Here is a 13376-nt window from a genome sequence, read left to right as displayed (position 1 = left end):
CAGTACCTACCGTATGTATTTAATGAAATGAATAGAGTTCCAATACTAGAAACTTCTGCAGTACAACCACTGGTAAGCAACTATTACAAGTCAATAACCAAAGAATCTAAATCTTTTTTTTAAAATTTATTTTCATTTATTTATTTTTTTCAGGAATCTAAATCTTGCATTAGATTTAAAGGAAATGTCTAGAAATAAAGTAGACAAGACACACTTTACATAAAATTTATAACATTTATTTAGGCAAAAAAAAAAAAAAATTCCCCAACAAAACTCTGTACACACACATTAATACCTAAGTGATGTCCTGATTTAAAATATAGCATGATTCATGTATAGAACACTCCCACTCATCTGGCCACAGTGAGAACAGTGCCTTCAGTCCAGATAACTGAGAGCCCTTAAAATGAACACATTTCACTTCCCAATGAATTTTTCATATCCTTTGAAAGGAGTTAAACTCTTCCATCAGAATTCAAACGAAAGATAGCTTTTCTCTCACAAGTCCATGAGAACTTGACAGTGGGAAATCTACAAAAGTCAAGGATTTTAAAATTTTATTCTTGCAGATTATCTGAGTATAAATCTTGACATTAACATCATCCCATTTTTAAAGAAAAAAATGCTCCCAAGAATTTCTTGCTTTTATGAAAGTATGTCTCAGCTTTCATTAGCTAAGTAGCTTCTTGCTACTAAGCTGATTAAAATAATCTTAAAAGAACCCATTTGAACAGTTTTCCCAAAATTAAGTTCAAAATTAAGCACATACTATTAATGAACTAGATTTATGACTTCACAGAATAATTTTGATCAATGTGGATTTTCTAAGTATTCTTAATAGCCATTCTATCTTGCTCTAAAGTTTGGTTGTGCCATCCAAACAAACTTCAATTCATCCAGAGAAATGAGAAGTAGCACTGTTTTTCCCATAATTTACCCCCAAAAACTGGTGATGGGAGAAATAGGCAGAGAAAGCTCTTTCTCAGGCTACCAATCAGTTAACATACAATGTCTTAGATTAAGATCTGAAAACTAAAGAATGCATAATTAGGAGTGTACCGTGTCATGCAAAGTCTATGAGATACTAAAAAAAAGCAATTACTCATTAAAAGCACATTCAGCAAATTCCTATTATACTGTTATTCTCATCACTGGATGAAGGCTGGATTTGCATTATTTCTAAAATAGTGTATGAGTTGACACTAAAAATGAAAAATGTGTCAATACAAAGCAAATGGTAAAGATTAAACATCCAACATCCACACAGTCACTTGAAACTGCTACAATGGATTTGAGAGGGAAACTAAGTTTTGCAAACTGCTCTGTAAGCTGTCCTGGTATACACTACTCTTGAAGCCCTACCCATATAAGGTTCCTAAACAAGCTACATACAGATAAAAAAGTGCCCACATCAGCTGGTATTATGATACTGCCTTTTACTTAGACTTTTAATAATACTGTTTATTCTGTAATAAAAGTTGCACAATGACCAAATAGTGTAAACACACCAGTAGAGGGCAGAAGAGGGGTAGGTTTAGACACACACGAAACTAAGTTTGTTTTCCCTGCTACTCATGACCTCTTTTCAACCTTGGGGCCTGCGGCTGCACGCTGTTCTATGGGCAGTGATGCACTTTGAAAACACTAAGCTAAAGCCATCGTTCATTAATCTAATCTATCATATCATAATTTAGCACATAAAATATGTTTTCATAAAAATGTGCTCCAAAGGGGTGCCTGGGTGGCTCAGTCATTAAGTGTCTGCCTTCAGCTCAGGTCATGATCCCAGGGTCCTGGGATCGAGTCCCGCATCAGGCTGCCTACTCATTGAGGCACCTGCTTCTCCCTCTCCCACTCTCCATGCTTGTGTTTCCTCTCTCTCTCTGTCAAATAAATAAATAAAATCTTAAAAAAAAAAAAATGTGCTCCAAAGAGCTAGAAGATGGTTCAATGCTCTCTTGACACATAGCATAATTAAACATACAGCTAAATGAAAGTGACAAGGGGGAAAAAGGGCCAACTTAAAAGGTTTCAGTAGTAAGAACAACTTTCTAGGCTGGAGAGACTGATGTTTATAAACATGAATCTTTGATTTTTTGGAAGTCTGCAAACAAAAGAGATCATGAAATTAAATCCCTGTAGCACCCTTTTATTGTGATTCACTTCCACTTTGGGTAATTAAGTTGACTATTGCTACCAACTGGCATTTCTGTCCAGGGCTAAAGAGCAGCAATATTTAAGGTCAATTCCTGGAACTGTGGGTCTGACAATTTAAAAAAGCCTCAACTAAGATCAGTAGTCACTGAGTCCTTGGCCAGAGGGTAAATTAACCCCTTATTATTACTTGATTTATGTTTTTTTTTCAACTGCCAACAGGAAAAATGGTTTTTTAGAATTTAAAGATCACAAGCAAAACATACTTGATGGAAAGAACGAGATACCTTATTTTTGCTTTAATTTCAAACCATTTTTGTTTTACTCAGTGATACCAACATGAATCATTATACTCTAAAAAATCTAATTCCATTTTCTTTGGTAGATCTAAACCTTGCTGCTGCTTGTGGACTGATGGTGCGACATTTTATAATATCTGAGTGCACCAGTGATTTCAGTAATGAGTGGTTCAACCCTAGTCTAAGTTGAAACAGCACCTCTAAGCCACTGAAGAAGTAACCCTTGAAGGCACCAAGTACTGTTAACATTCCAGTATACACATGTAAAAGGGAGGCCTAACAGCTTCTAACTGTAGACACAGGCCAGATATGCCTCATAATTTCAATATATACAACTATTACATTTTAGCCAGATTCAAGACCTTAGAAACAATTCTGTGCCTTAGATACACAATTTTAAGAACAATCCCAACCACAAAGGCACTGCAATTTTTATATATGGGACGTGACCAATTATTTTGCTTTTAAGTCTAAGAAATATCCGACCATTACCAATGCTCAAAGTAGTAAGTTTAGAATTAACTTTAAGTATTTTTGAGTCTTCATCTATAAAGTTATTCTGAATAATGGAGTTGTTGTTTTCTGTACATTTTTAGCTATTTCTGAAAACAATTTGTAAAGATAAAAACCTAAGATTAGCATATATGGAACATGCACTTTTGTCTTGAACAAGATGTAAGAGAAACTTGAAGCCAAACTTCTCAAACAGGCTTTCCCTTAACTATCCAAGCTAAGAGACCTGGAGATAGTAGTCAACATAGCCAGCAACTTCCAAGCTAGTGTAGGCCATCCTATTTTCTACATTTTGCCTTAGACATTAAAATCCGGGAAAAAGGGGGAAAGTTAAAAGAATTTTCCACTTCCTCTGAAATAGACAATCTGTGAAAGTTTATCTTGAGCCTATAAAAATTCCTTAAACCAATTAAGTCAGAAGTAACCCAGAATATGATATGGTTTTTAATACCTAAATACCTATTTTCTTTCAGTTTAAGTTTTCATCCCTGCAAAGGAGTACGAAATAATTCAAGTATGACTTTTGTGACAGTGGTTTGAAATACATATGTCAAAAATGTTATCACCATACTACTAAGCCAGCTCCTTTCTAAATAAAAATGCATCTATATAATCACCATAATTTAAATATACCACTTAAATCTCTACTAAAAACATTCTGGCCATCTATGAAGAAAACACAGTTATCTCAAATTGTCATTAACCTTATTCACAAACTAAAACTGAAAACAGAAATTAAGTTTTTTGGTGACTTCCTACCTCCCAGCTTTCATTATTGATATAATGATAACTGATTCTTTACTATGCTGTAACAGGTATCATAAAGGAAAGGCAATTGTCTAAAAAATAACCCATCAAAAAATATTTCCTTTTTATGCACCGCAACTAGAATCATTACACTTAATAATAGCCTAGTGCTTCTCATTCATTTTTGGCAGTGAGATGTGGACATCTTTCTCCAACATGAGAACATTAAGATACATGTATTTTGAAAGAAAAGAAAATTTAACTTCTTGTGACAAAATTTACTGTTGTTAACTGTCCTTTAACTGAGCCGGTAATACCATGTGTGGTCTCTATTTCACTGAACAAAATGACTTTGAAATAGAGGGAAAAGAACGGTCAGTTTTAACAAGAGACAATTTTATAAAAATTCACATTTCACAACAGTATGACATATAGAGATCCAGACAGTTCTTCTTTAACACAGAATGCTGTAATATTTTACATTAAGATGCCTGGGCAAGTATTTCTACAGAGTACCCAGCAGTCTGTGTAGGAAGCAGCAGCCCATGCTCCCAGGAATAAATATGCTCACTGCCTCAGGAGAGGGTTCCAGAAGGATAGCTTGTTCTAGTTTAAAAACTATACTGTAAGGGCAGACCTTTCTCCAGTTCCTAATCTTGTTTCTCTCTTACTAGTTTTCTTTCTAATTTATTTTTTTTTGCCAACCACCCAGGCTCCAGTCAGTGAGTAGCTTTCCAAGAGGACTCGACTTTCTGTTCTTTCACACTAAGAAGGACATCTTATAAAAGGTACACATACAGAGAATAAAGGCATTTTATACAGAAGCAGTATAAAACTTATAACTGAAGCAGTGCTGGAAATCAGGTTAACAGCTCATCCGAAGCTGCAAATTGATTGGAAGAGACTTTAAGATCAGAAAAGTCTGGCCTAAGGGTTCGTGCAAACTTGATCATAAAACCGTAGAATTTCAAGCACAGGTAACTTCAAACACAGAAAGATGTGGAAAATTTCCTAAAAGGCAATGATGAAGGAAGAGACCCTTCATGCCTCAGAAGTTAAAAATCACAAGACAAATTAGAGACTGTTCACATGGGCAGTACTGTACACCATCAAACCCAAACTGATCTTATGACTCTTGTCATAGAAACCCCTAAAACAGCACAGAGGATAAGATATTCCAAATGAACCTATCATGAAAAGGATTCCTGTGATTCAGTTATCCAACTACCTATGGCTATCAATTTAGTCTAGCCTGGGGCTGCTTTTTACAGGGAGGTGGTCTGCCATGGCGCACAATGTGTTTTTCTAAGCTGTCCAGAATGGCCACAGCGATCTGTTGAACATGGGGATCAGTCTGTTCATGTTCTTTGATGTTGTATAAATGCTGCAATCCTCCTTCCTCAATCAGCATGCTGCAATACCTTGAGGCTGAAAAAGAAAGAGCTTTTCTTACAACACTTAAAAATTATCCCACACACAAAAAAGTTCTTTTTTCACTTAAATCTTAACTGTTTTGTTATAGACCACTAACATATGCTACAGCTTGATAAATACCTCTGTAGTGATGTTATGTCTACACTGCAAGTCCCCACACAATGATTCTCTCATATATATATATAATATATAGATATATCTATATAGAATGGTCTCATATATAGATTATATATATTTCTTAAGAAAATCTTATAAAATCTTTATTTTTAAAAAAGATTTTATTTATTTATTGGACAGAGAGATCACAACTAAGCAAAGAGGCATGCAAAGAGAAAGGGAGGGAAGCAGGCTCCCTGATGAGCAGAGAGCCCAATGCAGGGCTTGATCCCAGGACCCTGAGGCAGAGGCTTTAATCCACTGAGTCAGCCAGGCACCCCAGATCGTATAAAATCTTAAAAACATTTTTTATCAAATAATAAAACCTTTTTTTAAAAAAAGATTTTATTTATTTGACAGACAGAGATCACAAGTAGGCAGAGAAGCAGGCAGAGAGAGAGGAGGAAGCTGGCTCCCTGCTGAGCAGCGAGCCAGATGAGGGGCTTGATCCCAGGACCCTGGGATCATGACCTGAACAGAAGGCAAAGGCTTTAACCCACTGAGCCACACAGGCGCCCCTCAAATAATAAAATCTTAAAAAACATTTTTTAGGGGTGCCTGGGTAGCTCAATCATTGGGCATCTGCTTTTGGCTCAGGTCATGACTTCCAGGGTCCTGGGACCAAGTGTTAGATCAGGCTCCCTGCTAGGCCAGGAGCCTGGTTCTCCCTCTCTTGCTCCTCCTGCTTGTGTTCCCTCTCTCTGTCAAATAAATAAAATCTTAAAAAAAAGTGTTTTTAGTTTTAGTCATATTTATTAAAGTATAATTTATACACAAAAATATACCCAAATTTAATTTATAATTTGATGGGTTTTGGCAAATGTATACACTTGTGTAACCACCATAATTAGAATATGAAATATTTTTTAAAAAGTCTCCTTGTGCACCACTGTAGTCATTCTCCTCTGTATTCTAACCCAGGCAAACACTCTTCTAATTTCTTTTTTTTTTTTTTTTAAGATTTTATTTATATGACAGGGAGAGAGGGAATATAATCGGGGGAGTGAGAGAAGGAGAAGCAGCCTGCCTTTGACCAGGGAGCCCGATGCAGGGCTCGATCCCAGAATCCTGGGACCATGGCCTGAGCCAAAGGCAGACACTTAATGACTGAGCCACACACCTGCCCCACTTTTCTAATTTCATGATATAGACTACCCCTGGCTGCTCTAAAACTTCATGTAAATAAAATCATACAGTAGGTATTCTTTTGAGTCTGTCTACTTTTGCTGAACATGATGTTTCTGAGAGGGCATCCATATTGTTACATACATATGTATGTAGCAGTTTTAGGGTTTTTTAAAAAGTATTTCTAAGGGCACCTGGGTGGCTCAGTAGGTTAAGCCTCTGCCTCCGGCTCGGGTCATGATCTCAGGGTCCTGTGATGGAGCCCAGTGTTGGGCTCTCTGCTTAACCCTCTCTCTCTGCCTCCCTCTCTGCCTACTTGTGATCTCTGTCTGTTAAATAAATAAATGAAATCTTTAAGAAAAAAAAATAGTATTTTTAAAAATTTCAGTATTAAGTACAAGTATTTTAAGTTAGCATTCCATTGCATTGAATTTACTACGTATTTTTAATGTTATTGTACTAATGGGCATCTGTTGGATTCTTTTCTCCCAGTGTTTTGTTACAATGACTAAAAATACTATAATCATTCTGGCAAAAGTTTTGAGGAAATACTTAGAAAGCTGGACAAATGCTAAATGTATGCTTAGCTTTGTAAGAAATCACCAAACTGTTTCCAGAACTGGTTGTATAATTTTTCAGTCCCATCAGTAATGAATGAGAAAGCTGTTTCACATCCTTGCCAACACTTGTCATCATCCAAATTTTTGTTTATAGGCAGCCTTCTTAGTAGGTGTGAAGTAGTGTCTCATTGTGGTTTTAATTTCTATTTCTCCATGACTAATGATGTTGAGCTTCTTTTCATTTGCTTTTTGGCCATTCATATGCAGTCTTTGTAGAAAGACTATTTAGATCCTTTGCCTACCTTTAAACTGGGTTCTTTTTGTTGAGCTGTAAGAGCTCTTTATTTATATGTTCTGAAAACATGCCCCTCATCAGATATATAATTTGCAAATCTACCCAACCATTCTGTAACTTGTCTTTTCACTTTCTTGGTGGTATCCTTTGAAGCACAGAAGTTTTAAAATGTTTTATTAAACCCAATTAAATTAGTCACTTATGCTTTTGGTGTCCTAGGAAGCTATTGCTTAATCTAAGGTTATGGTGATTTATGTCTATGTTCCCTCCTAAAAATTTTATATGCTTATATATATGTAGATGTGGTTCTTACATTTAGGTCTAGGCCTCATTTGGAGTTAATTTTATTTTGAGTTATTTTTATATATGGTATGTGGTAAGCAATCAAGTTCTCTCACATGTGCCTATTCAGTTTTCCCAGCACCATTTGTTGAAAAAACGATTCCTTCCCCATTGAATTGTCTTGGCATCCTTGTGAAAAATCAATTGACCATAAATACATGGATTTATTTCTGGACTTTCAATTCTAGTGCACTGATAAGTTTATCCTAATGCTGTTCAATACCTTTTATGGGTTATTTGCCTTCCATTAATCTTCTTTGGTAAAGGGTCTGTTCAACTCTTTTGCCCATTTTCTTTTTACTTGTTTTGTTTTCTTATTATTAAGTTTTGAGAGTTCGTTTTTAAATTTTTAAGATTTTATTTATTTATTTGACAGACAGAGATCACAAGCAGGCAGAGAGGCAGAGATAGAGGGAGGAGGAAGGAGGCTCCCTGATGAGCAGAGAGCCAGACTCGGGGCCCAATCCCAGGACCCTGGGACCACGACCTGAGCTGAAGGCAGAGGCTTTAACCCACTGAGCCACCTGGGCGCCCCTGTTTTTTAAAAGATTTTATTTATTTGAGAGAGAGAGAGAGAGAGAAAGAGAGAGCACACAAGTGGGGCTAGTGGCAGGCAGAGGGAGAAGAAGCAAGCTTCCCGCAGAGCAAAGAGCCCAATGTCGGGCTCAATCCCAGGACCCTGAGCCCAAGTCAGATCCTGACCCCAGGAGCATTACCTGAGCCGAAGTCAGATGCTTAACTGACTGAGCCACCAGGCACCCCTAAGTTTTGAGAGTTATTTTTCTTTCTTTTTTTTCTTTAAGGATTTTTTTTTTTTAAAGATTTTATTTATTTATTTGACAGGCAGAGATCACAAGTAGGCAGAGAGGCAGGCAGAGAGAGAGGAGGAAGCAGGCTCCCTGCTGAGCAGAGAGCCAGATGCGGGACTCAATCCCAGGACCCTGAGATCATGACCTGAGCTGAAGGCAGCAGCACCCAGGTGCCCTAAGGATTTTTTTTTTTTTTTTTTTTTGACAGAGAGAGAGAGAGAGAGCACAAGTAGGCAAAGAGGCAGGCAGGGAGAGAGGGGGAAGCAAGCTCCCTGCTGAGCAGAGAGCCCAATGCGGGGCTCCATCCCAGGACCCTGAGATCATGACCTGAGCCGAGGGCAGAGGATTAACCCACTGAGCCACCCAGGCATCCTTAAGGATATTTATTTATTTATTTCTTTGACAGAGAGAGACAGAGAGAGGGAGAGAGAGCACAAGCAGGGGTAGTGGAAGAGGAAGAAGCAAGCTCCCCATCTGCTTCTGGATCCCAGGGCCCTGGGATCATAGCCTGAGCTGAAGGCAGATGCTTCACTGACTGGGCTACTCAGGCTCCCTGAAAGTTCTTGGTTTCTTTTTGAGATTTTACTTATTTATTTTGTTTTATTTTATTTTTTAAAATATTTTATTTATTTATTTATTTATTTGACAGAGAGAGAGAGAGAGAGAGAGAAAGAGATATCACAAGTAGGCAGAGAGGCAGGCAGAGAGAAAGGGAAGCGGGCTCCCTGCTGAGCAGACAGCCCAATGTGGGGCTCGATCCCAGGACCCTGGGATCATGACCTGAGCCGAAGGCAGAGGTTTTAACCCACTGAGTCACCCCGGCGCCCCTTACTTATTTATTTTAAAGATTTTATTTATGTATTTATGTGTCAGAGAGAGAGAGATCGAGAGAGAGAGCACACACAAACAGGAGTGGCAGGCAGAGGCTGAGAGAGAAGCAGGCTCCCTGAAGAGCAAGGAGCCAGGTGCGGGACTTGATCCCAGGACCCCAGGAACATGGCCTGAGCCAAAGGCAATGGCTTAATTGACCGAGTCACCCAGGTGTCCTGAGATTTTATTTATTTGAGAGAGCGTGAGACAGTACAAGTGGGGTGAAGGGCAGAGGGAGAAACAAACTCCCTGCTGAGCAGGAAGCCCGATGTGGGCTCCATTCTGGGACTCTAGGATCATAACTGAGCCAAAGGCAGACACTTAACCAATTGAGCCACCCAGGATCCCCGAGAGTTCTTTGTAAAAATTGTGAGGGGTGTCTGGGTGGCTCAGTGGGTTAAAGCCTCTGCCTTCAGCTCCGGTCATGATCCCAGAGTTCTGGGATCGAGCCCCACATCGGGCTCTCTGCTCAGCAGGAAGCCTGCTTCTCTCCCTGCCTGCCTCTCTGCCTACTTGTGATCTCTGTCTGTCAAATAAATAAATAAAATCTTTAAAAAAATAAAAATAAAAAATAAAAATTTTCAATACAAGCACTTTATCAGACATGTGATTTGTAAATATTTTGATCCAGTATGTGTACTGGCTTTTTATTTTCTCTAACAGTATCTTTCAAAGAACAGAAGCCCTTAAGTTTGATCAAGTGCAATTTAGCAATTTTTTCTTTTGTAGATCATGCTTTTGTGCATTGTTAAGAAATATGTGGGGCACCTGGTTGGATCAGCTAGGAGAGCATGCAGCTCTTGAAATCGGAGTTGTAAAGTTCGAGTCCATGTTGGATGTAGAGATTACTCTCTTTCTCTCAAATAAATGAAGTCTTTAAATGAAGTCTTTAAAAAAATTTGCCTAACACAAGATCACAATGATTTTCTCCTGTTTTCTTCTAGAACTATTAATTGATTTTTGGTTTATATGTAGGCCTATGATCAATTAAAAACTAATTTTGGGGGGTGCTCGGCTGGTTCAATTGGAAGAGCGTATAACTCTTGATCATGGGGTCATGAGTTCAAGTCCCATGTTGGGTGTAGAGATCACAATCAACCAATCAATAAGTAAATAAGAGTTAATTTTTATTTTTATTTTTATTTTTATTTTTTTTTAAAGATTTTATTTATTTATTTGTCAGAGAGAGAGCGAGCGAGAGCGAGCACAGGCAGACAGAGTGGAAGGCAGAGTCAGAGGGAGAAGCAGGCTCCCTGCGGAGCAAGGAGCCCGATGTGGGACTCGATCCCAGGACGCTAGGATCATGACCTGAGCCGAAGGCAGCTGCTTAACCAACTGAGCCACCCAGGCGTCCCAAGAGTTAATTTTTATATGTTGTCCAAGGCAAGAAAAAGGTCATTTTATTTAAGTAGACTTTTTTTCTTTTTTTCCAGTTAATTTTTTTAGTAATCTGCATACCCAATGTGGGGCTTGGACTCACGACTCCAAGATCAAAAGTTGGTCTTTGGACTGAGCCACCAGGCACCTTGCACTTTTTTTTGGCATATAGAGATCCAAATGTTGTGGCACCATTTGTTCAAAGATTATCATTTCTTTATTGCATTTGTTTTGAACTTATGTCAAAAATTAATCAGCCATGGGGCGCATGGGTGGCTCAGTGGGTTAAAGCCTCTGCCTTCGGCTCAGGTCATGGTGCCAGGGTCCTGGGATCAAGCCCGGCATTGTGCTCTCTGCTCGGTGGGGAGCCTTCTTCCCCCTCTCTCTGCCTGCCTCTCTGTGTACTTGTGATCTCTGTCAAATAAATAAACAAAATCTTTTTTTTTTTAAAAGATTTATTTATTTATTTGACAGAGAGTGAGAGAGAGAGAGAGATCACAAATAGGCAGAGAGACAGACAGAGAGAGAGATGAGGAGAAGCAGGCTCCCTGCTGAGCAGAGAGCCCAATGCGGGACTCGATCCCAGGCCCCTGGGATCATGACCTGAGCAGAAGGCAGAGGCTTAACCCACTGAGCCACCCAGGCGCCCCAATAAACAAAATCTTTAAGAAAAAAATTAATCAGCCATATATGTACAGGTCTATTTTTGTATTTTCTATCCTGGTCTATTGAACCACATTTGTCTATTTCTATGCCTGGATTTGTAACTGAAGTCTAAAGTGGCAGTAGTCTTGAGGGACTGGCCCTTAACCTAGGGGCTCTCCAGGTAAATAATGTCAGAATTGAATTCAATTTGTAGAACACTCAATCAGTGTCTGCTAAGAACTGGTGTGTGGAAAAACAGATTAGAATTGGTGTTGGAAGTGGAATTTGTTATAATGGTCCCTGCTCATAAAAACATGTAGTTTTGGGGCCCCTGGGTGGCTCAGTGGGTTAAGCCTCTGCCTTTGGCTCAGGTCAAGGATCTCAGGGTCCTGGGATTGAGCCCCGCATGGGGCTCTCTGCTCAGTGGAGAGCCTTCTCTCACCCCCAGTCTGCCTCTCTATCTACTTGTGATCTCTCTCTCTCCCTGTCAAATAAATAAAAATCTTTGAGAAAACAAAAAAGCGTGTGTAGTTTGGGAAGAGAAAAGATGAAAGATGGGATGAAAACCCTCTGATTCCCGGGTGGCCAGGTATTCACTACGGTATGGAGTAGTAGCTGTGTTGTAATCGGTTACTAAAGGTAACAGTTGCAAAGGGAATTTAGAAATGGATCTAAACCTGACCAGCACTTGCTTGTGGCAGTGGTTAAGCCAAATTATCAAGATAAAGATTGACAAAAGGGCCAGGGTTCCTTGGCATGACCCACCAGTGGGGACGCAAGTCTTTTAGATAATAAAGCCAGGTAAATTGTTATAAAACCTACAGGTGAAGCCCTATAATTAGATTGAGAGAAAATAAAAATGTAAGGGTTGTCGGAATTATGAAAGTTGGAATGTTTAAACAGGTTTTATGTAAAGAAGTTGTGTTTCCTTTACCTGAATGTTTTATGGGAATGAGTCTGGCTGGAGCACACTTCACCTACCTAGGTATAAAATCAAAATTTGTGGATGAAGTCCTAATGGAGGTTACGGTTAAGAACAGAGGCATTAAAAAAGGGGGGGGGGGGTTAAAACATTGATGGAATTAAACTAAAAGTCTGTAGGAGAACTGGTATGATTAAATAGGCTTTATGTAAAGTTGTTGCATTTCTTTTACCTGATTGTATTATAAGGATGGACAGTTTATTTGAATAGGGAATGTTTCTCCTACCTAACGCTATAAGACAGAAAGCACCCAAATCTACCCTCAGGCAATGTTAATTAGACATGTTACATGGGTACCAGAAGATTAAGAAAAGCCCATACGCAGTGTAGAATACAAGGTGAAGTGCTGGTGGGGACAATTTCTCTGTGCCCTACATGAAGGACAGACTGGGGGTTCTAGCAAAAGCCTTTAAGTGCCTCCCAGAGATGACTATTGGGACCCTGGACTAGAGAACTTCCATTTGAGGGGCAATTACTACTGTGCTATTTGATATTATCTGAAACTACCCTTATGACTGAAAAACAAAAATGATCTTAAGACCTGATATATGGCTGGTGTTCTGGGCAATGTCAGAGAAACACTCTAATGGGGATGGCAGTGCTGGGAGAGTTCTACAGTAATATGGAAATGGTTTATATAGGATCATGCTACTTAGCGGGAAGGCAGTGAGGATATGATCATGAGCAGGGAGCCTCTTTCTCCCCAGGACCAACTTTGAAAGTGCACAAAGAGTTGCTAGATTCTTTTTTTTTTTTTAACTGATTTTTTTTTTTTAAGATTTTATTTATTTATTTGACAGAGATCACAAGTAGGCAGAGAGGCAGGTAGAGAGAGAGAAAGGGAAGCAGGCTCCCTGCCTCCCGATGTGGGGCTCGATCCCAGGACCCTGGGACCATGACCTGAGCTGAAGGCAGAGGCTTTAACCCACTGAGCCACCCAGGCGCCCGAGAGCTGCTAGATTCTATCATCATTTGGATAGTGCCCTATAGACAGCTTTCTACTAATCAACAAAGAGCTACTCAGCTTGTGGACAGTAGTTTCAAAGTGAACAGACAATAATATCCTGC

At 39.1% G+C, this 13376-nt stretch overlaps 1 protein-coding gene across 1 annotated transcript in view; it reads right to left on the bottom strand.

The window, feature by feature from the left end:
• Positions 1-220: 220 nt before the first annotated feature.
• Positions 221-13376, bottom strand: part of ZYG11B (zyg-11 family member B, cell cycle regulator) — a 102866-nt gene continuing 89710 nt past the window's right edge. The window contains exon 14 of the mRNA XM_082688436.1: positions 221-5141. Coding sequence (XP_082544562.1) covers positions 4951-5141 — 191 coding nt within the window. The 3' untranslated portion in view covers positions 221-4950. The remainder of the gene's footprint in view (positions 5142-13376) is intronic.

This window comes from Mustela nivalis (genome assembly GCF_964662115.1).
Source record: "Mustela nivalis genome assembly, chromosome: 10".
NCBI lineage: Eukaryota > Metazoa > Chordata > Mammalia > Carnivora > Mustelidae > Mustela > Mustela nivalis.
This window is presented reverse-complemented; position numbering and strand designations above follow the sequence as displayed.